At 52.7% G+C, this 26,978-nt stretch overlaps 1 protein-coding gene across 7 annotated transcripts in view; it reads right to left on the bottom strand.

Moving 5' to 3' along the window:
- The window catches only part of RALY (RALY heterogeneous nuclear ribonucleoprotein), a 221,553-nt gene that overhangs the window by 9,860 nt on the left and 184,715 nt on the right, over positions 1-26,978 (bottom strand). For all 7 annotated transcript variants that reach the window (XM_075901522.1, XM_075901526.1, XM_075901528.1 and 4 more), the window contains 3 exons: positions 17,879-17,951; positions 2,543-2,590; positions 199-359 (listed from right to left, as the gene is read on the bottom strand). In XM_075901522.1, coding sequence (XP_075757637.1) covers positions 199-359; positions 2,543-2,590; positions 17,879-17,951 — 282 coding nt within the window. The remainder of the gene's footprint in view (positions 1-198; positions 360-2,542; positions 2,591-17,878; positions 17,952-26,978) is intronic.

Here is a 26,978-nt window from a genome sequence, read left to right as displayed (position 1 = left end):
TCCCCGTCGGTTATTATTAACAAATGGGGGATGCGAGGGTTAATTGATCAGTGCTTGGGAAACAGTTTCTCAGACAGGCAGTGGTTTGTCGTCATGCGTGGCTGTTCTGGGGCACTCAGTGATGCGGTAGAGGTGAGCCAGCGGGGTGTTTGCTCCCTATGCCGTATGTCTGATCTGCTTGCATTCGCAGGTACTCACACTTTAATCTGGCGGAGCTGTTTGCAATGGCGGCCGATCTGGTGAAAAGTTTGACGGGAAGCGTTGCTTTTACGCGGCGGACTAAGGGGATGGTCACCCGGGGACGCTTCACTGGCACCACCCTGGGGACCGGCGAGACCCGGCCTCGATACTCGAAAAGCCTGCGTGTCAATCAAACAGGTTACAGTCGACAGGGTGGAGCGAACGCGGCGCGCTCAGCACGGACCGGGGCCGGAGAGAGGCTGGGAATAGCCACCAAGGGGAAGGAGGCGTGATGGAGCCACTAGAGGCTGCTGCTGCTACACATTAACGAACCGCAGCTGCAGGAGCTGAGTGGGGGGGTAATATCTTTGATTGGGCCACGGCCTGCTGGCCTTCCAGCTACGGGGCTTTGCTTGTCTCGGTCCCCACGGAAGCTGGTCCGAGCGAGGTGGGACCTCACCCCCGGGGTCTCGCAAGCACCCTGGGACGGAGCCAGGAATCAGACACACAGTTGCAGCCCGCGTGGGGGCAGTTTCTCTGCAGGCCGGAGCTTTTCCCTTTGGAGACTGCGGCGGGTTGGGATTTACCGGAACTCGCCCCTGCAGGTCTCTGTTCTCAGAAACAAGATTTCAGGACCCTGGAAGGGCGGGCGGGGGGGGGAGAGGGAGAAGCATTTACAGGGGACAGACCCTTCCATGTGTCCCCTTCTCCTTCCTTTGCATTTCCTCTCCCCTCCCCCAACCCCCATGTGCTGCAGGGAGCTGGCGGGATGGACCTTGGATTGTCCATGGCGCTGCTGCCTGCCCGTGAGGTGAGCAGGGGAGCTGGCGGGATGGACCTTGGATTGTCCATGGCGCTGCTGCCTGCCCGTGAGGTGAGCAGGGGAGCTGGCGGGATGGACCTTGGATTGTCCATGGCGCTGCTGCCTGCCCGTGAGGTGAGCAGGGGAGCTGGCGGGATGGACCTTGGATTGTCCATGGCGCTGCTGCCTGCCCGTGAGGTGAGCAGGGGAGCTGGCGGGATGGACCTTGGATTGTCCATGGCGCTGCTGCCTGCCTGTGAGGTGAGCAGGGGAGCTGGCGGGATGGACCTTGGATTGTCCATGGCGCTGCTGCCTGCCCGTGAGGTGAGCTGGCGGGACCGTTATCTAGGCTACCTACAGACAGGCCACTGGCTTCGGCAGCGCTGAGCAGGCCAAGGGCCAGAGGCGGCGCCTGGGGGGCTGGCAAGCCGAGAGGCAGGCGTTGCCTTTACTGGTGGACGGCGGCAAAGGGGGCAACTGCCCTGGGCCTGAGCCACTGGCACTGTTGCTGCAGAAGGGTGGTGGGCAGAGCTTTAAATCTCTCCTGGCAGAGTCCCGGGCAGTGTGCTCCTTATGGCACTGGGGGATGGTGCGGTATAGCCCCGCCCATTCTACCTGTAGCCCCGCCCCTTCCAGGAGCATGGAGCTGCCCCCCCACACCTGTCTGTCGGCTCGCCTGCCAGCTGCTGTTTGGCCCAACGCGGCACAGAGCAGGGCAGGGGGCTGGCTCTGCATTGCCTCGACAGGGAGACCAAGGAGCCAAGTGTTTGTTCATTTCTGACCCCCGAAGCTTTATTCCTGGGGGTGTCAGCCCTACGGCTGAGAGAATCCCCCCTGCAGACAGTGCCAGGCCCCTGGAGGCGAGCGTCACCCGCCTTTCCGGAAATCACAGCTGGACCCCAAAGCGCAAAGGCCGAGTTCCAGCCCAGCTGCATTTACATTGCTACGTCGGGGCTCCTCACAGGCTCCCGAGCTATCTGCACGGGGGGAACATCAAGTGGACGGGACCCTGCGTTCACAGGGTTGCCAGCTAGAAACCACGCCCTCGCCCCGGTCCGCTGGCGGCTTTGCGCTCCAGGACACAGAGGGCCTGATCCTGTGAGGGCCGGATAAAGTCAGTAGCCCTCATGGCCAGAGGAAAACAGCACATGAAAAGCCAAAGACCCGAGACAGGAACATACCTGGGTCTGTTTGTCCCTCCCTCACTGATTTCCAGATGGCCCTGTGCTAGTCACCCTCCTTCCACCTTCCCAGCCAACTCCTGTGTGGCCTTCATCTACCTTCAGCCTGGGCAGCCAAGGAACCTGCAGGCAGCTCCTTCTCTTCCCTATTCCCTGCTGCTTCTGCTTATCTAGCATGGCCGCCCTCAGTCTCCCTTAGTTGGTGCCTCTCTTGTTCCTCCCCCGCTGGTTCCAAACGTCATCTGCAAACGCCTCTTTCCTCCCACTGCCTCATCGTCTCACTCCTCCAGCAGGGCTGGCCTTCAGTCTACCTGCCGCCTGCCCGCCCCTTCCCCGTGGGCTGACCATGGCGCCGCTGGCGTCTATCGTCTCCGCTCACCTGTCGTAGAAGTCATCTCTGTAGTAGTCGTAGTCGAAGTCGTAACCACTGTAGAGACAAGAGGATGGAACACTGATTAATTAGCATCCGCGCTGTCACTGTGGTGATGACTATGGGCCTGCCACCCACTGACCTCACAGGAAAAAATCCCAACCCTTCAGCTTCATGTTCTAGAGCAGGGTTTTCCAGGTGGGAACGTAGCCAGGCTGTCACCGTGGGCCCTGGCCTGAGCACGGAGACACAGGAACTGCCAGCCTGCTCCACAAAGCTCAGTATCTTGGCTCTGATGGTGACCAATACCAGTTGCTTCATATGAAGGTTTAAGAACCCTGTAATAGGCAGGCCGTTGTGGGCTAATCTACCCCCATGAAGGTCTCCTTCTAATCCCTATGGGCATGCCTACACTGCAGGGCAATGGGCGAATTAAGCGACGCAACTTCAGCTACAGCAATTGCGTAGCTGAATTGAAATAGCTGAATTCGGCTTTTGGCGCTGTTTACACAGCAGGAGGTCGAAGGAAGAACACACTTCCTTCAACTTCCCTTATTCCTTGTGAAATGAGGGTTACAGGAGTCAGAGTAAGAAGTCTGCCAGCTTGAAATTTTGAAATAACAAGTAGGCGTCCACACAGCAAGCCGTTGTTTTGAAATAATAACGTCAGTTATTCCAAAATAACACTGTGGTGTGGACGTACTCTATTAGGTTGACTGGGTTAAACCAGAATTGTGAGATCTTTTCCCTTTTCAGGACTGGCTGTCTGCATTCACTGTTGTAACATCAAGTTATTTGCCTCAGCGTCACCATGTGGCAGTGAGTTCCACAGGTGAATTAGTCATTGCATGAAAAAGTATTTCTTCCTCTATTTTGAGCTGGCCCTTTGGACTTTCACTGATTGTCCTGTTGTTCTTGTGAGACAGGGAGAGCAGAAGTTTCCAATCTGCCTTCTCTGTCCTCGTGATTCTATATACTTCTGTCATGATGCCTCTGAATTGTTCCTGTCGGGTAAATAGTTCTCAACTTTTCACTCTGTCTATGAGCTCTGAAGGTCACATTCTGCCCTCATTTGCATGGTGTACGTCAGAGGCAATACTATTTACGGCAGTGGAGTTACTTCTGTGAAAAATTGGTGCAAGTGAGCTCTGAGTCAGACTCAGCCTTTTCCCAGCACATACGGATCTGGGTCAGCACAGCCTTGTTGGGGAGAGAAACATGTAGGTTGCTTCAGATGATTATCCAGCTTCTCCTTCTCATCTCAGGTTTTACCAAGCTGGTGCAATAGCCTCCTCCTGCCCTGCTCCTTCCTTGTAGTGCTGGCTGAGTGACCCTCTCTCAGGCCATGTCTACATTTAGGCAGAAATTCGATTTAAGCTACACAACTCCAGCGACATTAATTGTGTGTCTGGAGCTGATGTTCCTTAGTTTGAACTTTGGCGCCGTCTCCACCGAGGGAGGTTGAGGGTGCAAACGCTCCCATCAACTTTCATGACTCCTCGCGATTTGACTCCTCCTTTACTAGACCTACTAAATCAAACTCGGGAAGATCAACCGCGGAAGCGTGAATTTTCCAGGCAGTGAAGATGTGACCTTAGGCTTTGTGTTTTATTCTCCCGCTTTGCTTCCACCGCTCTGTGCCAATTTCTCCGTGCTTGTGCCTCGCAGATTATGCACATGGTCCTAAGCTGCTCCAGGGGGCTTTGGCATTTCTCTCCATGCCTGGGCTTTACTGCACAGCTGCCCTTTGCCATGTTTAGCCTGAATGTGGACTGATTTCAATTTCCTTCCCCAGCCTCCGTCCCTGCCATTTCAATATGTAGAATGCTTATTAGTGAGGCTACTCAGTTCTGCCCCAGCACTCTCATTACACCTGCTCCTGATGCGTTTATAAATGATGTTGACCTTTTCCCTGATTACTTTCCTCTTTGCAGAGCTGTATCTCCCAGCAGGCACTGCCAGAAAGCAAAGACAAGATCCACTTCTAAATGCTTCTTTCCTCCCCACGTCCTGGGAAATATTGGGCCTGCAGCTTGCCACCTGCTTAGCTCCTGCATAGCCTGAGGTCAGAGAGAGACCCTCACCCCAGCTGGGGAAGGAGGATGGAAGTGGCCGTCTGCTTATCGGAGGCAGGCAGGTCAGAGTTGGGAGGGTGACCTGTACTAGGGAGGGTAGGGGAGTAGCAGGTGAGCTGCAGAGGAGCGGGAAGTTGGGGGGCTAGAGGTGCTCTGCTGTGGGAGGAAGGAGGCAGGGGAGCTTGTCTGCTTTGTCTGGACTCGGTGACCGCCTGAGGTCTCTTCCAACCCTAGGATTCTAGATGTGCGTGAGGCGCACCCTCTGGCTTGCACCATGGCCCGTGCGCTCCAGCGAGTCCCCATAAGGGCTCGTGCCAAAACATCCACGTGCTTTGTGCTCACCCCGGGGGTGCCCGAGCGTTGTCTGAACAGCACGTGCAGTTTGGGGTGTTGCCTGTGTGGAAAGAGGCGTCTGCGCTTTTACACCTGCCCAATGGAAAACACGAGCGTGTTACTCAGAGGGCGGCTCTGGGTGAGTAGGACCCAACCTGAGCGTTCATCCCAGATTCAGAGCCCCCTCCCCCCCGCCCAAGCCCTTTCCGAAGTTCAAAGCCTGCTTAGCTTGGTGTCTCTGCACCAGGGCTCTGCAATTCCTGGTTTGAAGCATGAGCAGAAAGACATAATCCCTGTTTTCAGTGGTGCCCATTTTGGTTGGACCCTTGTCTAGCCTCAGAGCTGACTTGTACTCCGGTGACGCCAGAAGCTGCAGCCTTAAATCCTTAAAGCCTGTGTCTATCTGGACTCCAGTTCCACCTCACAGAGCAGGTTTCTAGCCCTCTGGGTTGTCTCTAACAAAGAACTCGGAATGTGATGGGGAAGAGAAGTCCTGCAGGTCCAGCCTGCCTCGCTGAGCAGATGGACTCTAGCTGCAGGGCAAAGTATGGGGATGCCCCAGTTGCTAAGCCTGGGGGGGAGAAAAGGAGCCCCCATGCCACTGCCCCCTGGGACAGCCTGTGTTGTCTTTTGAGGAAGGATCTAGGTTACTGTCATCAGGCCCTGTCAGCCCTAACCAGAGAGGTTTGGAGAAAGATCTGACACCTGAATGCCCATCTGAAAACAGCCTTTCAGAACATTCTGCTTCTAGTTCCAGCAAGTTTGTGGGCCTAGGGCTAGTCAACCCTAGAAAATTGGGCTGACCCAGCTGTGTGAAAAATCCACACCAGGTGACACCAATAAGCCAACCTAATTTCCTGTGTAGACAGCTCCAGAAGGAGAATTCTTCCACCAGCCTACCTACTCCCTCTCCGGGAGGGGGTTTAACTACACCCAGGGGAACGCCCTCCTGGTGGTGTACATAGTGTCCACACTGATGCCTTATAGTAGCGCCTTTGTAGTGTTTCAGGTGTAGACCAGCCCTAGTGTGAGTGAAGGGAACTAGAGAGAAGAATCCAGGCTCTCGTTTGCTGAGCCTCGTTACACTCACGTGCTTCGGCATCTCTCCCTAGCATCTAATCACACTTGTTTCTGCATTATCCAGCTCTCCCCTCCCCCGCCCCGCTGTGACATAAGTGTAAATAAGTGTCAGGCTTGTGAAGCAGGAAGGCAGTCGGATTCGGCCGCTTGTCACACTGGAACCATTTGGACCGGCGAGGGGAAGCCAAGTCCAGTGAGTGGGCCGCATGGGCCGCATCTCCGCTCCTTCATCTCAGTGGGCCACAAAATTGAAATCAGTCCTGTGCACTAAGCATGGCCCCAAGAATCCGATTAAATGCACGAATATCTGGCTTGCGGAATATCTCAGCACAGCTAGACGCGCTTTAATCATTCGTATATTAATAGAACTGTTATCAGCTCCAAATCATTAAGCAAAGACACTTTTACATTTACTCTACAGTATCACATCCCTGCCTCCCCCCCCTCCCCCCACTCCCACGCCCTCTCAGCACTTCCGGAGTGCGGTGAAATGTCTGATGTGTGGCGTTCAGGCTCTGGGGGAGGAGCAGGGATGGGACGCGACTCAGCCAATTCATGGCAATGCAGAAGTGCTGGGAGAGAAAGGGGAGGAGGTAAGTGCAGGGCCCTCAGTGCACGAGAAACGGGGGGAAGAGGGCGGTGGGGGTGTGTGCGTGGGACACACATGGAACCCTGGTGGGCCGCATGTGGCCTGTGAGCTGCCCACTGCTGATTTGGACACATAAGAATGGCCGTACTGGGTCAGACCAAAGGTCCATCTAGCCCAGTAGCCTGTCTGCCGACAGTGGCCAACACCAGGTGCCCCAGAGGGGCTGGACCGAAGACAATGATCAAGCGATTTGTCTCCTGCCATCCCTCTCCAGCCTCTGACAAACAGAGGCCAGGGACACCATTTTATCCCCTGGCTAATAGCCTTTTATGACCTAACCTCCATGAAATTATCTAACTGGGTACTGGTGTGTACGGCCCTAGGAGCCCAAGAGAGTTAGCTAGCCAACTCCTTTTGAATTCCAGTGGGATCTGGGTACTTCTTTCCCGTATCCGGCATGTACCAAGACATGACCAGAGAAACTAGCCAGGCACTTGGGACTAGATCCCCACCCGGTGTAAACTAACCTAGCTTCTTTGACATCACTAGAGCTACTCCAATTGCCTCCTGCTGGGAACCTGTCCCTTCAGCGGTGGCACTGGACTGGCGGAGGATGGTGAAGGGGCAGAGATTGCTAAGAGGATGTTTCACTCACTGCTTGTCCTGCTGGGATTCCGGCCGTGCTCATCAGACCAACCCGGGGTTGTTTTCTTAGTCCAGCCCCACTTCAGCCAAGATGTGGCAGTTTGCTTGACCAGCCAGAGACCGCGCGTGTGTCTGTGAGGTTGCAGCTACGCTCAGGCACGTTCTTGCCTTTAAAACACCCTGGAGACTTGATAATATTCTCTCCAGCCTGCAGCTGTATTTCGCGAGGCAGGGGGAAGACTTAAGAAGCACAGAAGAGGGAAACACATAAGAAGCCGGCTGGATAGCCTTGTGGTGCGCCGAGGAAAATGCAGCGGCTGCTGAATGTGCCAGGATCTTCCAGGTAAAACACAGCTGCTGCCCTATGTATCGGTGTGCACCTGCGGTGCCGCTGATTAACACGTGTGTCCTCACTCAAAACAGTGACTATGCTGTTGACTAGCTAGAGCAGGTTCGCTTGAAGTCGGGAGGGGAGGCTGAGGCTGAATAAAATAACCGATTCTGGCAGCGGTTCACTGGGGGCTCTCCTCATTGTCTTGTATCCCCACAGCAACACTCTGGGCTGTGACAAAGGAGACCTGGTGTCTGAGGGTGGCGGGTGCTGCTTGGGTGGGGCGGGGGGCGCCATGGGGCTTGTGGTGCAGGAAGGTTTGGGGGAGTCAATGTTACAGCACTCACTTGGCTTCTAGATTCTGCTTTCTCAGATGGAAGGTTTCATAGAATTATAAGGCTGGAAGGGACCTCGAGAGGGCATCTACTACAGTCCCCTGCCCTCGTGGCAGGACTCAGTACAGACCCTTCCTGACGTGTGTGTGTGTGTGTGTGTGTGTGTGTGTGTGTGTGTGTGTGTGTGTGTGTGTGTGTGTGTGTGTGTGTGTGTGTGTGTGTGTGTGTGTGTGTGTGTGTGTGTGTGTGTGTGTGTGTGTGTGTGTGTGTGTAAAACCAGCTCTGAAAAATCTCCAATGATGGAGACTTCATAATCTGGTCTAGGCCAGAGATTTTCATGGCACTCTCATGGTATCTACTCCAGGGAATCCCTTCAGTGGCTTTATGGTAAAGAAAAATTGCTAGAGTGGGGTGAGAGACTGTTTGGGCCTCATAAAACCATCTGCTATCAGACATTCTACCAACAGGCAGGTACCGAAATCCCTCCCTAATGCTGCACTGACCTCACAGGGGCACAGTGAATTCTGCCCCAGTAGGGAGGTCTGTAATGTGAATGAGGAACTAGATGGACCTTCCTCCACTGTGACCTGGCTACGAATTGTGATCCTGGCCATTTAACAACTGAAATTTGGTTTAACTTGGAAGGAAGGGGCCTGATCTTTGAGCAGTTTGCACTTGATAGCATCATGTTCTCGGTAGCTCAACAGATAACGCTGCACTTGCTGATGTACTGAGGAGCCTGCCATGCCTAGCAGCTACTCAAAGGCATTTAGGCACCTAATTCCCATGGGCATTAGACACTCCAATACCTTGGAAGATCTGGGCCTTAGGCACCTCTTGCGAGAGGCAGAGAATGTGGGCACGGATACCCTAACCAGAGACTGGTCTCAGTGCATCAAACATATTCTCACTCTAACTGCAGACTGTGCTGATTAAAAGCAGATTGTCTGGTGCCACAGATTGAGCTGTTTAGCTGCACATTGTGTGCTTGGTAATTTCACAGCTCATGGTTCCCTTCATCTTCAGGGATAATTGCTGCAATTTTCCAATCAGTAGGAAATAGGACCAGATAGCCTGTGAAAAGTAACACATCCACTATGTAAGAGAGCCAGCCCCGTTCTGGAATGCACTGATGGGCATAGTCTCAGCTCCAATCCCTTTCTTCAACGTCAAATCGCTAAATAACTGATTTATTATCTATCACCAAAGGTTCATGACTGGCAAAGTAAAAGGGACCACAGAGAGACTCTGTGTAGCCTCGTGGGTTCATTTTGCAGAACTCGTGCTACCATTTCTGAGAATGTAACTTAAGTTGACATGTTACATTGACTTGACATGGTGTCTACACCGTGCTATGTAGACAGGAGAATTCTCCCATTGACATAACTTCTGCCTCTCATTGAGGTGGATTACTTAAGTTGATGGGAGAGTGTTCTTCTGTCAGCTTATTGGGGCTTCCCCAGACCACGAGATCGATGCCTGCTGCATTGATCACAGTGGTGCCAAATTAGCTCAGGGTGAAGACACGTCCCAAGTAGCTGAACGCTGTGGGAGAAGTATGGGAGAGTGAGGGAAGTGGCGTGTCCTTTGTGGACACCTCGACTTTGTACGCACACTTATCTTTGCATGTACCCAATCAGCAAGAGTACACTGAACTCCCTCTGCAAAGCTCTGATTTGTGAGAAGAAATTGTCCATGATCAAATGGATATTTTTGCTGGCACAGTGAATGCGGCCAGATCCTTAGCTGGTGTAAGGTGTCATGTCACTGACTTCACTGAAAGCTGCAATGATTTTTACCAGCTGTTTCTTGGGAGGAGGGGGGAAGAGAAACAGGAGGAAGAAAGAAAACACTTGATGGCATGTGGTGGTATAAATTGTGAATTGACGTTAGCATAGGCTTCTTCTTTAGCTATAAGTGGTAAAAGTCACATCCCTTGTGAGTGTGCCTATCACCAAGGGAACTGAATGCTGCCACAGCGTTGGTCTTTGATACCGACAAATTAGAACCAAAACATCTTCAAAAACTTCAAAAATGTTTAAACGACTGTTTCTATAGATTAGATGCTGTGATTTCAGTATCTGAAATCTTAAAACTTATCAGGAGTAGAGATGACGACAGCTACATATCCCTGAAAAGCTAGGATTCAGCACTCTCCAGTATGATGCTGTAAATGTTTCCTGCCCTGAAAGCAAAGTTTAAATCTTTCTTTAAGTCTGCTATTCCTAGAACTCAAACCGCTACTTGTTAGTCCCGTGTTTTACTTGATCTTTGGGGAGTGTGTTGGGGTGGACAAGGCCCTGAGGCTTCCTGCTGAAGGCCTTTGGGTTCTACCACGCCCCGTCCCAGAAAAAGGGTAATAGAGAGGTCCTTCAAGTAGGCTAGAGTGTCTGCGGGGGTAGCGTCCAGGGACCAAGGAGGCCATATAAAAGGAGCTGCAGAACAGAGCAGCTGTCGGTTGCTGCATGGAGCTCAAGGAGTGAAAACTGGGTGACTGCCATGACCTCTCCACAGAACTGCTACTCTGCCAGCCAAACAGGACAGATCCCTGAGGAAAGGGGGAAGATGGCCCAGGGCTGTGGGGAGAAGTGGCCCAGGGAATTAAAGCAGCAGTGGAATAGCAGCAGCTGTTACCTATAGGGTCCCTGGGCTGGGGCTCAGAGTAGTGGGCAGGACCAGGTCCTCCACCCCGCAACTGCCCAGTAGCCACTGGGGGAATTGGCCTGGATCTTGAGGGATCCTAGAGCAAGGGATTGGACATCCAAAAGGCTGGAACCAGAAGGGTCCCGAGAGGGCAAAGACATTGCCTCCAGGACGGAAGCCCTGGAAGTCCTGCTCTGCTCCAGAGTGGGAATGAACGGAGAGGCAATATAGAGGGCACCAAGAGAGGTGCTGTTGGACTTGCACTCTGGAAGGTTTGTTTTCTTTTGCATGCACACACACAACGGGGGACTCGGCTGGAGAGCTGAGTCACTGATGGGCCACCCTAAACAGAGCACGTACCGGCACGTGCACTTGGGAGAGGTGAGTGAAGCCCATTCCATTTGGCACTAGGAGTGGGGGGTTTCAGACTGGCCCCACGGAGGAGCTGACAGGTGCACGAGGCCAGCAGCAGCCGGCTGCAGGGTCTGCCCAGCAACAATACCGTGAAACCTGGGAGGAGCTTCAACAGCAGCAACTCCAGGGTCACCAGTCCTAGGCTTGGCAGGGAGCTTGGCAGCCATGACAGCTTCCACCCTGAGGCTGCAAAGGCAAGAGTCAGAAGACCCCCTATGGGGCGCTACAGGTACGATGGGCAAGTGGGGCAGGCGAGGTGGGCTTGCCCTGACACTAGGCATGGCCATGAGGCCAGACCAGTTGCCTTGAGCTCTACCAGGCTGACCAAGACCATGAACTACTGAGGCACCGACTACAGCGAATGCAGAACCGAGAACTGTTGGGACTCAGTTTAGGACCGTTTCTATTGTGGGGAAATGGGCCACCTAAGAAGGGGTGGGTCTGAAGCCCCTCTCTGAGAACAGCCTTTACGGAGACCTTTCTAAGTTCAGAGCCCAAGAGTGAGCATCTAAAGTCAGCAGTAAACCTGTTATGATAATGTACTGGATTTGCATACTGTGCCTTTACCCACGGGGCTATTCAGTGAGAATGACTGTAAATTCACGGCAGACCACCCGACGCCACCATCACACTGTTGCATACAGTTACGGGGCGGAGGCCATTACAGTCTGTGCTTTGTTCTAAATCTCTGCTCCCCTGAACAGAAGGGAAATAAACTTCCAGCAAATCAGACTGGGCAGGAAGGGATGGGCCGGAGAGAAACTGGCATTATGGAGTTCTAGCACAGCTATTTCACAGCCATAACGCTCAGCACAGAGGGAAAGATCACGGTGCTAAGTCATGGAAAATAATTTCTGAACCATTGAGGGAGTAATAATTTATACTTCAGCTCCCAGATCTCTAGCTCCTTGACATACGGGCACATAAATGGATATAGACAGAGGCAGAGTTGGAGTACATTCTGCACCTGTTCACAGTAGCCATAAAACACACTGCAGGGGACTCGTTGAAAATAATGGCTGTCCCCTAAGCCAAGTCCTGCCCAGATTACACCCTCATTGAATTCTAGGCACCAAATCTCATTTGTACTTATCTTTGTAGCTTAAATCTGGAATATCTCCTTTGCAGTAATTTGCAATTAGAACTGGGCCATCTGGGTTTACATTTAATGCAAGTCCGGGAGCTTTGAGCCCTCTCTGTGTATGTGGCTGTACAAGTAGACTCTGTGGCTAGAGAACTTTTATTTAGTGTACACATACCACACGCGTGGTCCATGATATCACCTGCCTCATTCCATGCAGCCATAGCACAAAGTGCATTTATTGTGCATCATTTACTTCTCCCCCGCACTAACCCATTTCCATTACAACTAGTAATGTGCCAGATTTCTGAGCATCTTCCGAACTGCTGCCACTCTGGAACAGGCTTCCTCCCTGGAGACGTCTTTGGACTATAATATCTAGCCAAAGGGCTGGAATCAAAAGGGCCCTGCTAGGGCAGTTACCCTCCTTTAGTCTGCCTGAAGATGCAGGCCACTTTCCTCAGTGGTTAATGGACAGCTGGGAGGAGTGAGACCTGGTTCCATCCTCTTCCCAGCCCAGGGACTTTATAGATAGCAGCTGTCTGCTATGTCTGTTCCATGGCAGCTCTAGTTCTCTGGGCCTCTAATTCCGTGGGCCTCTCCCCTCAGACACGATTAAGGTTTGGGTATCCCCCCAAACAGGCCAGAAGGGAGAACCCTGATGAATGGCGTGATTGGCACTATCTCCCTCAGAGAGTTTCATTAGCCCTTCTCTCCACAGCCCTGTGGTGTATTCACCCTTCCCTCAGGGCTCTGCTCTGCTCGCTATGAGCTCTCCAGGCTGAGCTGTCTGTGGAACTGCTACTCTTCCAGCCAGTCACCCCGTCTCTAGTCCTTGAGCACCGTACAGCAAGTAGGGTTGCCAGATGATTTAACCAAAAATACTGAATCCTCTCCCCACCCCACGCAAAAAAAAAAAAAAAAAAAAAAAGCCTGGGGAAAAATATCTTGTTGGAAAAAAAGGGGGGAGTACCAAAACTGTTGAGCAGAAAAAAAAAAAAAAAGACCCAGAGAGTGAAGCAAAAAAAAATTAAAAAACCAGCATGGCCCCTTTAAGAACAGTAGGGGCAGGGCTCTGCCTCTCCTAACAGGCTGCCGGTGGCCATCTTGCCTCCATCCCTGCTCTGGGCCAGACAGCTCCCCAGCAGGTGGCGGGAAGGCTGGGCCCTATTGCTGGGTGTGTGTAGAGTTGCCAGGTGTCTGGTATTGACCTGGACAGTCTGGTATTTTCACCCCCTGGCCGGGAAAAAAATCAGAAAATACCGGACATTTTAAGTGTCCAATATTTTCTGAATTTTTTACTGGACAGGAGCTGAAAATACCGGACTGTTCAGGTCAATACCGGACACCTGGCAACCCTAACAAGTGACTGCTGCTCTGTTCTGCAGCTCCTTTTACATGGTCTTCCTGAATCCTGAGTCGCCGCTTCCCCTGCTGCCTGCTTGGAGGACCTCTCTACTGCTCTTTTTCTGGGTCGGGGTGTGGCAGGACCACAGGGCCTCCAGCATGGGGCCAGGCCTTAGTCCACCCTGTCATACACCTCTCCCCCCAGACAAGATTAAGGTTTAGGTGCCCCTCTGCCCCCACCAGTGCCAACCACCCTGATCATCAGGGTTCTCCCTTCTGGCCTCTCTCACCCAGGGAGTTTTAATAATTCTTGCCCCAGTTTCTCAGGGTCTCCCTGCCAGGCCTCTCCCTGGAGAGATGTCGCAGTCCCTCACCCCACTGGATCAGGATCCTCTCTCCAAGGCTTGCCTACCCAGAGAGCTTTTAAAATCGTCACCCCTTTTGGTCAGCGTTCTGCCTCAGACCTTTGAGAAAAAGGGCAAAGACAACAGTGAATGGCTTACAGAGTGCCTCTCTCCTAGGCCTTTCTACCTGGCAAGCTCACTTGGTAATCCTTGCCCTTGATCCTCAGGCTCTCTCTCCTAGGCCTTTCTGCCTGAAGAGGTTTTGGCAGTCTGCTGTGCCCCAGCAGATCAGGGTCTTCTCCCTCAGGCATACCTACTGAGTTCTTCACAGTTCTCACCCTCTGAAACAGGCTTCTCTTCCCCAAGGCCTATTTACCTGGAGAGCTGTTCAAATCTTTATCTCTTTCACTCAGGCTACATCTACACTGCAGGGTTTTTGCAGAAGAGTTCTTGCGGCTAAACCCCAGCTGTGTCCCTGGCAGGGCTGCTGTATGGAGCTGGAGAGGAGGTGGCTGGGAGGGACGAGTTAGGAAAGCAGCAGAACGGGTCCCCCCCAATGTGGGAGAGGAAGGGAAGAGTTGGGGGCCCCAGGCTGGGGTCATGTCAGCGGAGGGGTCATGCAGCCTCCTCTTAGCTGGTTTGCACCCCCATCAGGAAGAAAATAATTTTCTTTTCACCCCTAACTGTGTGGTGTCAGCAGCACTTGCAGACAACAAGGGAAGGAGATGGGGTGGCGGAGGGACTCTTCAGAAAGAGGAAGCAGGCGAGAATAGGGTTTTTTTCTCCTGGGTACTACAGAGTTTTGTCCGACTCTCTGGCCATGAATCAAATGCCACACGTGGGGCGTCTGCTGCCGTCTTCCCAGCAGCAGTGTAACCAGGTGTAGCCTGATTTCCATTTCGCCTGGGAGCAGCTGCATTTTATTGATGCTTCCCTGGCAGGCGGCCCACTGCTCTGTAATTGGTGGGAGAGAAGGTGACAGACTGATGCTGCTTTGGGGATTTGAGTTTTATTACTTGGTGGCTGTTAAAGTAGGGCAGGCGTTTATTTATTCTTTTTAATTACATGAGCCAGTGGTGGGTAATGGATTCCTGCTGAGCCTGGAGCCCCTGATTTAGGACACTATGAAGCACCTGGAAATAATTAACCGGCAAAAATTAAGAGGAACAAGCAGGAGGGAAACAGCAAACTGGCTCCATCGTCTCCACTGCTCTAACTGGCAGCTCAGAGAGAAACACACCACTTCAGCCACCAACTGGCTACGCTTTCAGCCAGCGGTCACCCAGACAGGCGTCTGGGGCCCAGAGAGGTATTTGCCTCCGAATGGGTGGAGAGCCGAGAGTGAAATCCTGGCATTGACCCCGTGTCTTTAAGTTACGCAAACGTTGCTGGTGATGGGTTCTGGCTCGTGAGCTTAACTGGCAAGTGCCCTCGGGGTTGCAGCTCCCTCGTTTTTGTTACCTCCAATCAGCTGAGTGGCTCCCCACCCCAGGAAGATGTGAGCCCTCGCACCTCTCATCACTCTGGTTCAGGTGGAACTATTTAGAAAAGCTAAACGTACACAAATCCATGGGTTCGGACTTAATGCATCTGAGGGTACTGAGGGAGTTGGCAAATGTCATTGAGGAGCCTTTGGCCATTAACTTTGAAAAGTCATGGAGATCGGGAGAAATCCCGGATGACTGGAAAAAGGCAAATGTAGTGCCCATCTTCAAAAAAGGGAAGAAGGACGATCCAGGGAACTATAGGCCGGTCAGTCTTACCTCGGTTCCTGGAAAAATCATGGAAGGGATCCAAATCATGGAAGGGATTCCTTAAGGAATCCATATTGAGGCACTTGGATGAGAGGAAAGTGATTAGGAATAGTCAGCATTGATTCACAAAGGGCAAGTCGTGCCTGACCAATCTGATTAGCTTCTATGATGAGGTAACTGGCTCTGTGGACATGGGAAAGTCGGTAGATGTGATATACCTTGACTTTAGCAAGGCTTTTGATACTGTCCACAACACTCTTGCCAGCAAGTTAAGGGAATGTGGATTGGATAAATGCACAGTAAGATGGATAGAGAGATGGCTAGAAGGCTGAGCCCAGCGGGAAGTGATCAACGGCTCTATGTTAGGATGGCGGTCGGTTTCTAGCGGAGTGCCCCAAGGTTCGGTTCTAGGACCGGTTTTGTTCAATATCTTTATTAATGACCTGGATGAGGGGATGGATTGCACCCTCAGCAAATTTGCGGATGACACTAAGCTAGGGGGAGAGGTAGATACGCTTCAGGGCAGAGATAGGGTCCAGAGTGACTTAGACAAATTGGAGGATTGGGCCACAAGAAATCTGATGAGGTTCAACAAGGACAAGTGTAGAGTCCTGCACTTGGGACGGAAGAATCCCAAGCATAGTTACAAGCTGGGGACCAACCAGCTAATTAGTAGTTCTGCAGAAAAGGACGTGGGGGTTACAGTGGATGAGAAGATGGATATGAGTCAACAGTGTGCCCTTGTAGCCAAGAAGGCTAATGGCCTATTAGATTGTGTTAAGAGGAGCATTACCAGCAGATCCAGAGATGTCATTATTCCCCTTTATTGGGCTCCGGTGAGGCCACATCTGGAGTATTGTGTCCAGTTCTGGGCTCCCACTACAAAAAGGATGTGGACGCATTGGAGAGAGTCCAATGGAGGGAGTTGGGTCTGTTTAGTCTGCAGAAGAGAAGAGGGAGGGGGGATTTGGTAGCAGCCTTCAACTTCCTGAAGGAAGGTTCCAAAGAGGATGGAGAGAGGCTGTTCTCAGTAGTGGTGGATGGCAGAACAAGGAGCAATGGTCTCAGTTTTTCCTAATATCCAACCTGGACCTCTCCCACCACAACCTATTTCACTAGGAGGGTGGTGAAGCACTGGAATGGGTTACCTAGGGAAGTAGTGGAGTCTCCATCCCTAGAGGTGTTTAAATCAACCAGGCCAGGGCTTTGTCAAGCCGAGACTTAGTTGGGATTGGTCTTGCCTAGAGCAGGGGGCTGGACTTGATGACCTTCTGAGGTCTCTTCCAGCTCTATGGTGCCAGAGGTGGAGACTCTGGGGCTCAAATTCATCCCTGGAGGCACCTCCCTTTTGGTGACATGACTCTAATCTGGGCCCAAACTAACCAACCTTCCGGTATCCCTCTGTCTGCATCCCAGAACTCAATCCGTCTCCTCCAGACACTGTCCTCTCTGCCTCCGGACCAGTGGTGGGCAACCCACAGCCCATCTGGGTTCTACATGCAGCCCAGGAGCCATTTTCTTTACCATTACCCGCGGGGAGTGTTGCCGGATTCCGCGGGTTTCCGTCCACGTAGGCTGGTATTACTAACGTGACACACCCGTACAGCACGGCCGTCCCAAGTGATGCTTGTGAGAGCCGGGGGCTCCCTCTGCAGCCAATCGCAGCGCCGCTACGGCTCCATCGGCAGCCCCCGCAAACTCTGGATTCGCAAGCGCCGTGAGCAAAACTGCCCTGTCCTGGGAGCCCGTCTCGGTTACGAGGATCTTGCAGCCCCCTGAGGAGGCCGCCCACTGGCCTCATGGCCCATTGGGGCTCTCAGCAGCTGACTCTTCCTTCCCTAGGCTCCTCCAAATGGGCTCGTCCGCCTTGTTCCCAAGCCTGGGCAGCAGCTCCCGCCGAAGTCACTTTCTCCCTAACCCTGCTAGTTGGGACACAAGGACCTGGAAGGGGACAATGAAGGAGCCCAAGCCAGACCGGCTGGGACGGGCTGTTGGGGGCAGTACAGAAGCCAGAGGAGCTGCTGGTTTTCTGCTCCTTCCCCACTGCCCCGCCCAGCAGGGAAATGAACAGAACCCCCAGCCCTGTCCTCCAGCGGGGCTGCTGCTGTACCAGCTGGGGCAGGAGGAGGGGCAAGGGGAGGGGCTGGTATTTCTGCTCCTCTCCTTGCTGGGAGGGGCAGTGAGGAAAAGCGCAGGAAGCCAGCAGCTCCTCCAGCAGCGATAGCATCCCCTGGCCCCCGCTCCCGGTAACGGGGATGGATCATGGGGCTAGGAGGGGGAGAGCATGGGGGCCCGGGGCTGGGTGGGGACAAGACCCTTGTGGATCAGCCCTGGTTGGGATCCATGATGGGTGAAAAGCCCTCGCCGCACCTACCTGTACAAGGCCGAGGTTACTCTCTTCAGCCCCTTGGGTCTGTTGGGTTTAGGTTCCCCAGCCATGTTGATATCTGCAACGAATCAAACCCCTGCATTAATGTCGTCATGTAACGATCATCTCACTCACGCAGGGCGCTGCTTTCTGAGCACATGCGGCTGCCTTGTTCCACGCAGGGGCCGTCCCCCGTCATACGGTGCAAGCACCCGCCCATCCCGACTCCTAGCAGGGAGCTGTGTCTCGTGGCAATCAAACAGCTTTGCTGAGCATCTGCTGTCTGCTGGCACGCTGGGCCTCCTGCTGGGCCTTGGCCACATGTCCCAAGTAGGGATGTAATAGTGTAGTTGATTAACTGATGCGCAAAAGCATAGAGGTTAAGCTATAGACTACATGCTATTTCCACCTGCTACCTGCCAGTACATTTTTTAGCAGGCTGGCCAGCAGCGCAGCTCAGTCCTGGCTCGTGCCGGGTTCTGGACCTACCCCTGCTGCGACTCTGCATTTAGTGTATTAGGAGCCGGGTGGGCAGGCAACCCAGTTCAGTTCCCGCTCGTGCTGGGTACTGGAGCTCAGCCCCTCTCCGGGACAGGGGCTGCTGCCACCCTGTGCTGCTGCCTGTCTCAGAGGCAGTACTGCGGGGTGACAGGCAGCCCGTCTGCGAGGGAAGCTGGTTTTTAAACTGGCTCCCCTTGTGGCCCAGCTCCTACCTGGCACCCCGCGCTGCTTCCCCTGATTCAGAGCAGCAGTGTGGAGTGGCAGGAGGCTCCTTGGGAGTGAGGCTGGAGCGCGGTGGCTTCCGGCACCACCCCAGGGGACTATAGAATAGTCGAGTAACTGATAAGAATTCATGAGGTGACTCGACTATTCAATTAACCGCCATTTAACCTCCCTAGTCCCAAGCAGCCGCTCTCCCCACCAGCCTCTGTCCCTTACCCAGGTAACTGCAAACCATCAGCTCCCCCTGCCTGCATGCTAACCCAGCCCCCCACGCTCATGCCCACGTAGGGCTGGCATCCAAAGAGAATGCAGGGCTCTCTGTACAGCGCAGGGCTGATGTGCAAGCCCCTCGCCACTGCTGGCTGAGATACAATTTATTTCTCTTCCTCCGAATAGAAGATTAATTCTCAATACAAGACACAAAGGAAAGATGTAGAGCCCGTTGAGGTCTCCTCTGATTGGCCCGTTCTAAACGCCGCACGGGATGCAGACGCATGCCTGCAGTCACCCCAATTGATCTCGGAGGCAGGTTTCATGCCAGCGCCGGCGAGAAGGGAATTTCCTGATCGGCCGAGGAAATCTCTGTCCTGCCCCTCCAGGCTGAAGGGGCGCGGCGGACGTGAGGCGAGCGCGATGTGGCCAATTTCATGGTGCCGGCACAACGCCTGAGCAAACCCACTCGGGGCACGGACACAGCACTGCACCTAAGCAGCCCATCAGAGAGGTGACCTGTTGCACCGTCCTACTTTCCTTGCCTGTGGGGAGCAATTCTTTGCTGCCTGCCAGAGCCTCCCAGGCCTGCCCCAGCTCCTCGCGACTTGCACCCCCCAGAGCCAGCGGGCCGGCCTCACCTTTGAACCCAGGAAATGCCGCTGGCTAGTGGTGGGAGGGTGCCCTCCCTCAGTGTGCTGCTACGGCCGAGGTGATGGTGGAAGTAAGATGAGGGTCTGAATCAAGCCCCCATATCACAGGCCAGGTGTGAGGCACGAGGCCTAGGCACTAATGGTCAGGACTTTGCTAATACAAAGCAAAGCCAAGCCGTGAGCAAGAGGCAGGCCCCCTGCCCACAGCAGTTGGCAAGAACAGGGCTGATATTACAGAAACACTCCTGCCCCAGAGGTACTAGACGCAGGCCGTGAACGTATTTCAGAGGGGCTGTAACAACACCTCGTGTAGAAACACCTTGGTACTAACACCCCCCACACAAATACCACACTAGGGCTATGTCTAGACTGGCAGGATTTTCCGCAAATGCTTTTAACAGAAAAGTTTTTCCATTAAAAGCATTTGTGGAAAAGAGCGTCTAGATTGGCACTTTTTTCCATTAAAAGCACTTTTTTGGGAAAAGCGTCTGTGCCAACCTAGACGCGGTTTTGCGCAAGAAAGCCCCAATCGCCATTTTCGCCATCGGGGCTTTTTTGCGCAAAACAATACTGCGCTGTCTACACTGGCCCTCGTGCAAAAGCATTTGCGCAAGAGGGCTTTTGCCCGAACGGGAGCGGCACAGTATTTCCGCAAGAACACTGACAATCTTACATGAGCTCGTCAGTGTTCTTGCGGAAATTCAAGCGGCCAGTGTAGACAGCTGGCAAGTTTTTCCACAAAAGCAGCTGCTTTTGCAGAAAAACTTGCCAGTCTAGACGCAGCCATAGTGACCCAGGTTCAAGACAGGGCCTAAATTGACAGCATGATGGATAGGAATTGACACCAGCCCCCTTGTGTGAGGTGAGGGGTAGTAACTAGGCAACAGGGCGCCAAGGCCTGGAATACACTGAGCAGCAGCGCCTGGCCCTGTCTCACCCAGTCTGGCCTTGGGCTCAGGCTCTGGAGCTTCCTTTTACCCCACGGGGCGGGGTGGCTGATACAAGAGTTGGCTGGTATGTACCACCGCTGGGCCTACGGCAGGGCTGATCTTGTGTTCCTGGCAATGGCTACCCGCCTACATTAGGAAATAAATGAAAAGGAATAGGCCGGAATGTTCCACTAGCTGGCATCCGGTGTGGGCACGTTACCCCTGGGCGAAAGCAGGGGTCAAACGCTCCTGAATCTGTGTGGCAGCACTTCCTACCCACTGAAACGGGCCTATGAAGGCGGGGTTTGGCAGAGATAAGCAGGGTACCCGATCTGCTCAGACACGACTGGCAAACACAGAAGCGCTGACACGCCCTGCAGAACATTAGGGCTTTTCAGCAGAGTCTGAGACTACTCCTCCGTGGGTGCTAATTCCTCTTCTTGTCAGAACAACAGCTGCAGGAAAGACCCTGCTCTCCTGGAAGGGCTGTTTCATTCATAGAGCGCCCATCGGCTGTGTCTACATCGGCTGCCTGTCTACACTGGCCGTGAGTTCTTGCGCAAGAACACTGATGTTCTAATGTACGAAATCAGAGCTTCTTGTGCAAGAACTCTGACGCTCCCACTCAGGGATAAGCCCTCTTGCACAAGTGTTCTTGCGCAAGAGGCCAGTGTAGACAGGCAACATGAATTTATTGTGCAAGAAAGCCCTATGGTTAAAATGGCCATCGGAGCTTTTTTTCACAAGAGAGCGGCTACACTGGCCCGGATGCTTTTGCACAAAAGCACATCTCTTGCGCAAAAGCACATGCCAGCGTAGACACTCTCTCGCGCAAATGCTCTAAGGCTGTGTCTAGACTGGCCAGTTTTTCTGGAAGATCAGCCACTTTTCCGGAAAAACTTGCCAGCTGTCTACACTGGCCACTTGAATTTCCGCAAAAGCACTGACTTCCTACCGTAAGAAATCAGTGCTTTTTGTGGAAATACTATTCTGTTCCCATTCAGGCAAAAGTCCCTTTTGCGCAAAAGGGCCAGTGTAGACAGCTCAGATTTGTTTTCCGCAAAAAAGCCCCAATCACGAAAATGGCGATCGGGGCTTTTTTTGTAGAAAAACGCATCTAGATTGGCCACGGACGCTTTTCTGCAAAAAGTGCTTTTGTGGAAAAGCGTCCGTGCCAATCTAGATGCTCTTTTCCGAAAATGCTTTTAACAGAAAACTTTTCCATTAAAAGCATTTCCGGAAAATCATGCCAGTCTAGACGTAGCCTAAAGCAAAAACTCTTGCATTAAAGCGTATTTGCGCAAAATCTTGCCAGTGTAGAAGTAGCCATCGTGTTTGCTCTGAAGCCACTCAAGTCAGAACTGGCAACAGACCAGGCTGTTCAAAAAACAGCGCACCTGGGTGGCCAGAGAGGCTGGCGGGACTGATCGGATGAGATATCACAACAGGTCCGAACTTTCACCTCCACTCAAAGGCAGAGACTTTTTCCAGGCTCGAATTTGGAGCTTTTACTTCTGGCTGATTAGCTCTGATGAGACCAACAAAGTGCCCGGGGCCGGATCTACACGATGATGTAATCAGCATAGCTCTGAGGCCAGTTTGCCCCAGCTGAGGATCTGGCTCCGAGCGAGTGGCTGACTTTTCTGACCAGTCTGCCTTATTGCCAACTCTTAGGCGTTATCGTGAGTTGGTGCTTGTCCTTGAGCCCTAGCCTCTGTCATGTGCGAGGTGAAATTCACAGCCGGCGTGGCTGCAGAGAAAACGTGATCTGAGGGCACCCTAACCATTCAACACCCAGCAGGTAAGAGAGCTCCAAAGTTGCTGTTGTTGTTTCTGGTCTCATGATTTGTAAGCCAACCTTGTGATTTGGAGGGGGGTTGGCTTGTGATGTTTGAACTTACGGTGTTGGCTGAACTGGAGACCTGCCAAGAATGATTGCTCTTGGTTTGACTTCTGGATCCATTTCTACATTCATCTCAGCCTGACTGTAAGTTGAGAGAACCAAAGCTCTGGTGTCGCCGAGGGAGCGTTTCACTGCGGGGGACTGTCCTGACCCTCAGCCCACCCCAAACGTGTCCCCGCCAATAAAAAATAAAACACTGCAGACCCGCTGAAGGGGGTCACTGCATCCTCCTCTGATCACGGCTGAATGGGAGGTGACGTGGGAAGATCAGGGGAAGCGAGAGAGGCCGCTCACAGAAATAGAAGGCCAGGGGCAGGGCTGGGCATGGCAAATGAGGCATGTGGTGGTGCGGCTGGTAGCGGATTCAGTTCACCTGGCCTCTGCTGTCCCACACCCCTCGGTCGGTTTCTCTCTGTCTGTGGAGACCTAGGAATGGGCATGGACTGCACAAAGCGGGGGCTGAATTTCACTGGCGATTAGCCCTCCCCGGCTGTGTGCATGGAGTAGGGATGTTAAATATCGGTTAATTGAATAGTTGATTAACCTCATGAATTCCTATTCGTTAGTCGACTATTGTATAGTCCCCGGGGGTGGTGCCAACAGCCAGTGCACTACGGCTCCACTCCCGAGGAGCTCCCTGTCACTCCACACTGGGGTGCCAGGTGGGAGCTGGTCCGTGAGAGCAGCCAGTTTAAAAACCAGCTCCCCTCGCAGACTGGCTGCCTGTTGCCCTGCACTGCTGCCTCTGATACAGAAGCAGGGCTGGGCAATGTGTGTCTGTGTTTAGTGAATTCTGGAGCGTTTGCTTCCAGGGCTACCCTCTGCCAACACGATCCATGCAACTGTGAGCTCTAGTGACCATTGGGGCGACACTTGGGATGGAGCAAGCGACGCTGATGCAGCGTTTCGTCTCTGGCCTTCCCGTCTGCTTCTGCTTTGGAGGGAAGACACGTGAAGGGCAGGTCTACACTACGGCCATCGACCTGCTGGAGGTCCATCTTCTAGCGTTTGACTTAGCGGATCTTGTGTAGAGCCCCAAATCGAACACTGAGGGCAGCTCCCACCAGCATCCGGTACTCCTCATTCTGCGAGGGGTAAGGGAAGCCGCTCCCGTCAGCCTTCTGCAATGCAGACACCTTACGCCGAGGTGCCGTGGTAAGCCGATTCCAGCTACGCACTTTGCATAGCTGGATGGTGTACCATCAAGCGACCTGCCTGGCCTAGTGTAGACCAGGCCGAAAAGTAATTTCCATTGCAGGCCAAAATCTGCCTATTTGAACAAACCCAAGATAGATAAATAACAACAGCGCCTCTGTAGAACACAGCCACCATTCAAGTGCTTATTTCAGATTGTCGTCCCCAAATCCTAGCAAGGTGGGAATGGCTTTCAGTTCTCTTATAGCAGGTGTCTAGTGCTGACGGTGCCCTCCGCACAGCCCCGGCCTGCTGCAGCCTCCGCAACGCCAGTGTTTGATTAAAAACGCTGTCTGCAGCACCAATTTGCAGTGCGCGCCAGGTGACAAGAACTCCTCGGCATGTGGCACTTCAGAGCAACATGCAAAACGAGGATGCAGCTGGGGACAGTTTGGCTCGGCAAATGAGAACGGGCCAGAGTGAAGCTTTCAGTGTGGGAGAGATGGGACTTTCTCTGGGAATGATCCCAGACCACAGGATGAAATCCCTCTGGAATTCGGGCTCCTCGCCACTTTCCTTTCCTTTCTCTGACTTTGCATGTGCTTCTGCCTGTGGACAAGAGAACAGAGGAGGGTCTTGTTTGGGTAGCTGCTTTTAAAGCCATAACTACACCCATTGCTCTGTGGCTGTGTCACAGGCAGCAAAGAGCCTATGAGAGATGTGAGATCACGTTGCCTGATGGACTGCTGGGCTGTGCTCAGATGTTATGACCATGAGCTTGGTACAAGAACGTAAACAGGATGGATGGGAAGAATAAAGACGTGCACCTCTGTCTGGAGAACCACGACTGTAGACCAGCCGCTGGCATCTCAATCCGCAGGTCAGTGCAGGTCAGCACACCTTGGCGATTAAAACACAAGTGGCTGCCAATGCCTTTACTGCACTAGGGCTCCCACGGCCACTGTAGCGCCACCAGCAAAGCAACAACAGGCATGTCACACGTGGAAGGTTTTCACGAAAACACTGACACCTGCAAGAGGAACCATGGTCCAGTGGGCAGGGCCTTGGATTCAGGAGAACGAGTTTCTATTTGTGGGTCTGCCACTTCACCTGGGGCAAAAGAGGGGAGCAGCAATGTTCAAATAGCAAAGGCCAGAGTGAGGAGCCAGGAGGCAGCTTCAGAAGAGTTTTGGTATAAATCTGAAATGCCAAAGGCAAATGATTCAAGTGGGGACTGATTTACAGTGTGGTCCACAGACTGTGCCGGGTGTCCTGTCATGTTAGGCATTGTTGCTCCTCTTCCAGAGGTGTAGGAGAGGACAGCACCTGGCATGTCCTCTTCTGAAGCGGGTCATTGCTTCCAGGGTAGGTTGGATCCTGCAAGTTGAGGGCCAGCAACAAGGAGTTTGTCTGGGACATTAGCATTATCCCAGAATTCTTGCCAGAGCATTGTAGGATTGAATGAGGAATCCTCAAGAGCTTTAGTCTCTTCCCAAAGAGGTTTGTGGGATTTCAGATGTGTCTTGGGAAAATTCTGGAGGTGCTCATGAATTGCGTCAGCCATGGTTCCATTGTACATGCACACACAGCCTGGGGGTAATCTCCAGACTTCAGGTGATGGAGTAGGTATCAAAGTGGGCAACCATTGGATGGGTGTTGATTTCAATGTTCCAGCTGCAATACTGAAGCACTGAGTTGCCCGTCTAGAAAACTGGTGAGAGAGCTGCCTGCTCAGACGGATGGGCAGGTAGACCTGTCTAGAGTCGCTGGTCGAAGTGCGTGCATTGGCATCCTTCGCTGCACTTGGGAGTCTGGGGACAAGGCCAGTCCTTGCTTTTACTTAGTCACATTTTTTCCAGACGAGCTGCAGGAGTCAGACTTGTATCCCAGGTTACCGTGAAGTACTTTGTACAGGAGACAACCAGTGGTTCCTTAGAAGCCTGCTGTTTTGGCGAAAGGCTATTGCCAAGGTGTTAGAGCCACTGGGATGGAGTTTCCAGTACCGAGGTCTGCTGTTGCTGGGGGTGAGGCCTTTGCCCTGTGACCTTTAGTCAGGTAAGTTGTTAATGTAGATGCTGAATAGTGAAGGAACCAGCCCAGATTCTTGCCGTACACTGTCACAGAGGGCACATGCTTTGCTGATGTGCCCATGCAACAGGAGTCAGATGGTGGCCAGTCACATGGTGGCCAGGAGTCAGACAACACTATGACACTGGATAACCTGTGATGGCATGAGCAGTAGCCCCTTTCCCCATCCCATGTCACAGGCAGGGAAAAAATCGATTAGCGCTGTTCCAGTTTTTAGATTCCACTTGAAGCCAGCCTGAATGTGACCAGTAATTGCAAGAACCTCATTGCAGAGACTTCTCCCAGTGTGAAAGCAGCCTATTGCTTTGGCAGGATGGCCTCGAAGATAGGGGTGAAAGAGCCAGCACAGCCTTCTCCATTAACTGGCGAGTTGTGGAGAGGAGTGATATTGGGCAGTAGCTGGCAGCATCAGTTTGACATCTGCAAAAGGGGAAACAACAATGTTGGCTACTATCACCTCACGCCAGTATTTTGGGATCTTCTCTGTCAAATATAAATTACTAAGGCCAGTTCTACACTAAAAGGGAATGATGAATCAGCTACATTAATTGCCTTTTTGGAGGTTCCCCACAGTGGGAGGCCGATGGGAGCAAAAGTTCCCATCAGATTCCCTTACTCCTCACAGAATCAGGTGTACCAGGCTCTCTGAGTTTGATTTAATGAGTCTCAGCTAGACTTGCTAAATTGAACTCTGAAAGATCGATCGCAACAGCATCGATCTTTTGTTTAGTGAAGACATGGCCTGAAGAAATATGCCAAACATCCTCTTCTCTGTGCCCCCAAATTCATAAAGAATTTGGGATAGATGTCGTCCTTGCCAGAAGCTTTCTCAATGTCTGCGGTGATTACCGCTAGCTGCCGCAAACACTAGAGAAGAAATAAAGTGCTGGGGCTTTGTCGGACATTTTGAAAGTGCGCTCTCTCAACCTTCTGTCTAGTCAGTTTGTCAGTTTCGGTTGCTGAATTCTGGGCAAGGTGTGAGGTGACAGCGGTAGCCGTCATTTTTGATTGCCATTGAAAAGCTTGGGCACTGTGAGTTTTGAGCTGCTGACTCAGCAAAACTCCATCAATGAGTGAAGTCGAGACCCTTCACCGTCTCCCAGAATTCAACGACTCTGTTAGAGCTTTGGCTGTGTCTGGGTCACTGCTCTTCTCATGCTTTTGAAAGAGTGCCTCATTCCTTGTGGCCAGGGCAGCCAAAGACAGAGTTTCGTGGCAGCTTCGATAAGAAGGCGAACAAGGTCATAATGTTCTGGGATAAGCTGGGTACACTGCACCCTGTCGTTAACGGCTGTGGTACACGCAGCCCAGTTTGCTGTGCAGAAATCCCAGCACCGGTTCAGCATTGATTCAACCAGCAGAACTCCAGAGCTGCCCTGCGGAGTGGTGGAATGGTGTTAACGACATGGACATTTTCCAAGCACTTTTGTAAAGTTTGTAGGACATCAATGTTGGCCTCTATCAGA

This window comes from Pelodiscus sinensis, chromosome 18 (genome assembly GCF_049634645.1).
Source record: "Pelodiscus sinensis isolate JC-2024 chromosome 18, ASM4963464v1, whole genome shotgun sequence".
Classification (NCBI taxonomy): Eukaryota; Metazoa; Chordata; order Testudines; family Trionychidae; genus Pelodiscus; species Pelodiscus sinensis.
Note: the sequence above shows the minus strand (reverse complement) of the source record. Positions and strands in the feature narration are given on the sequence as shown.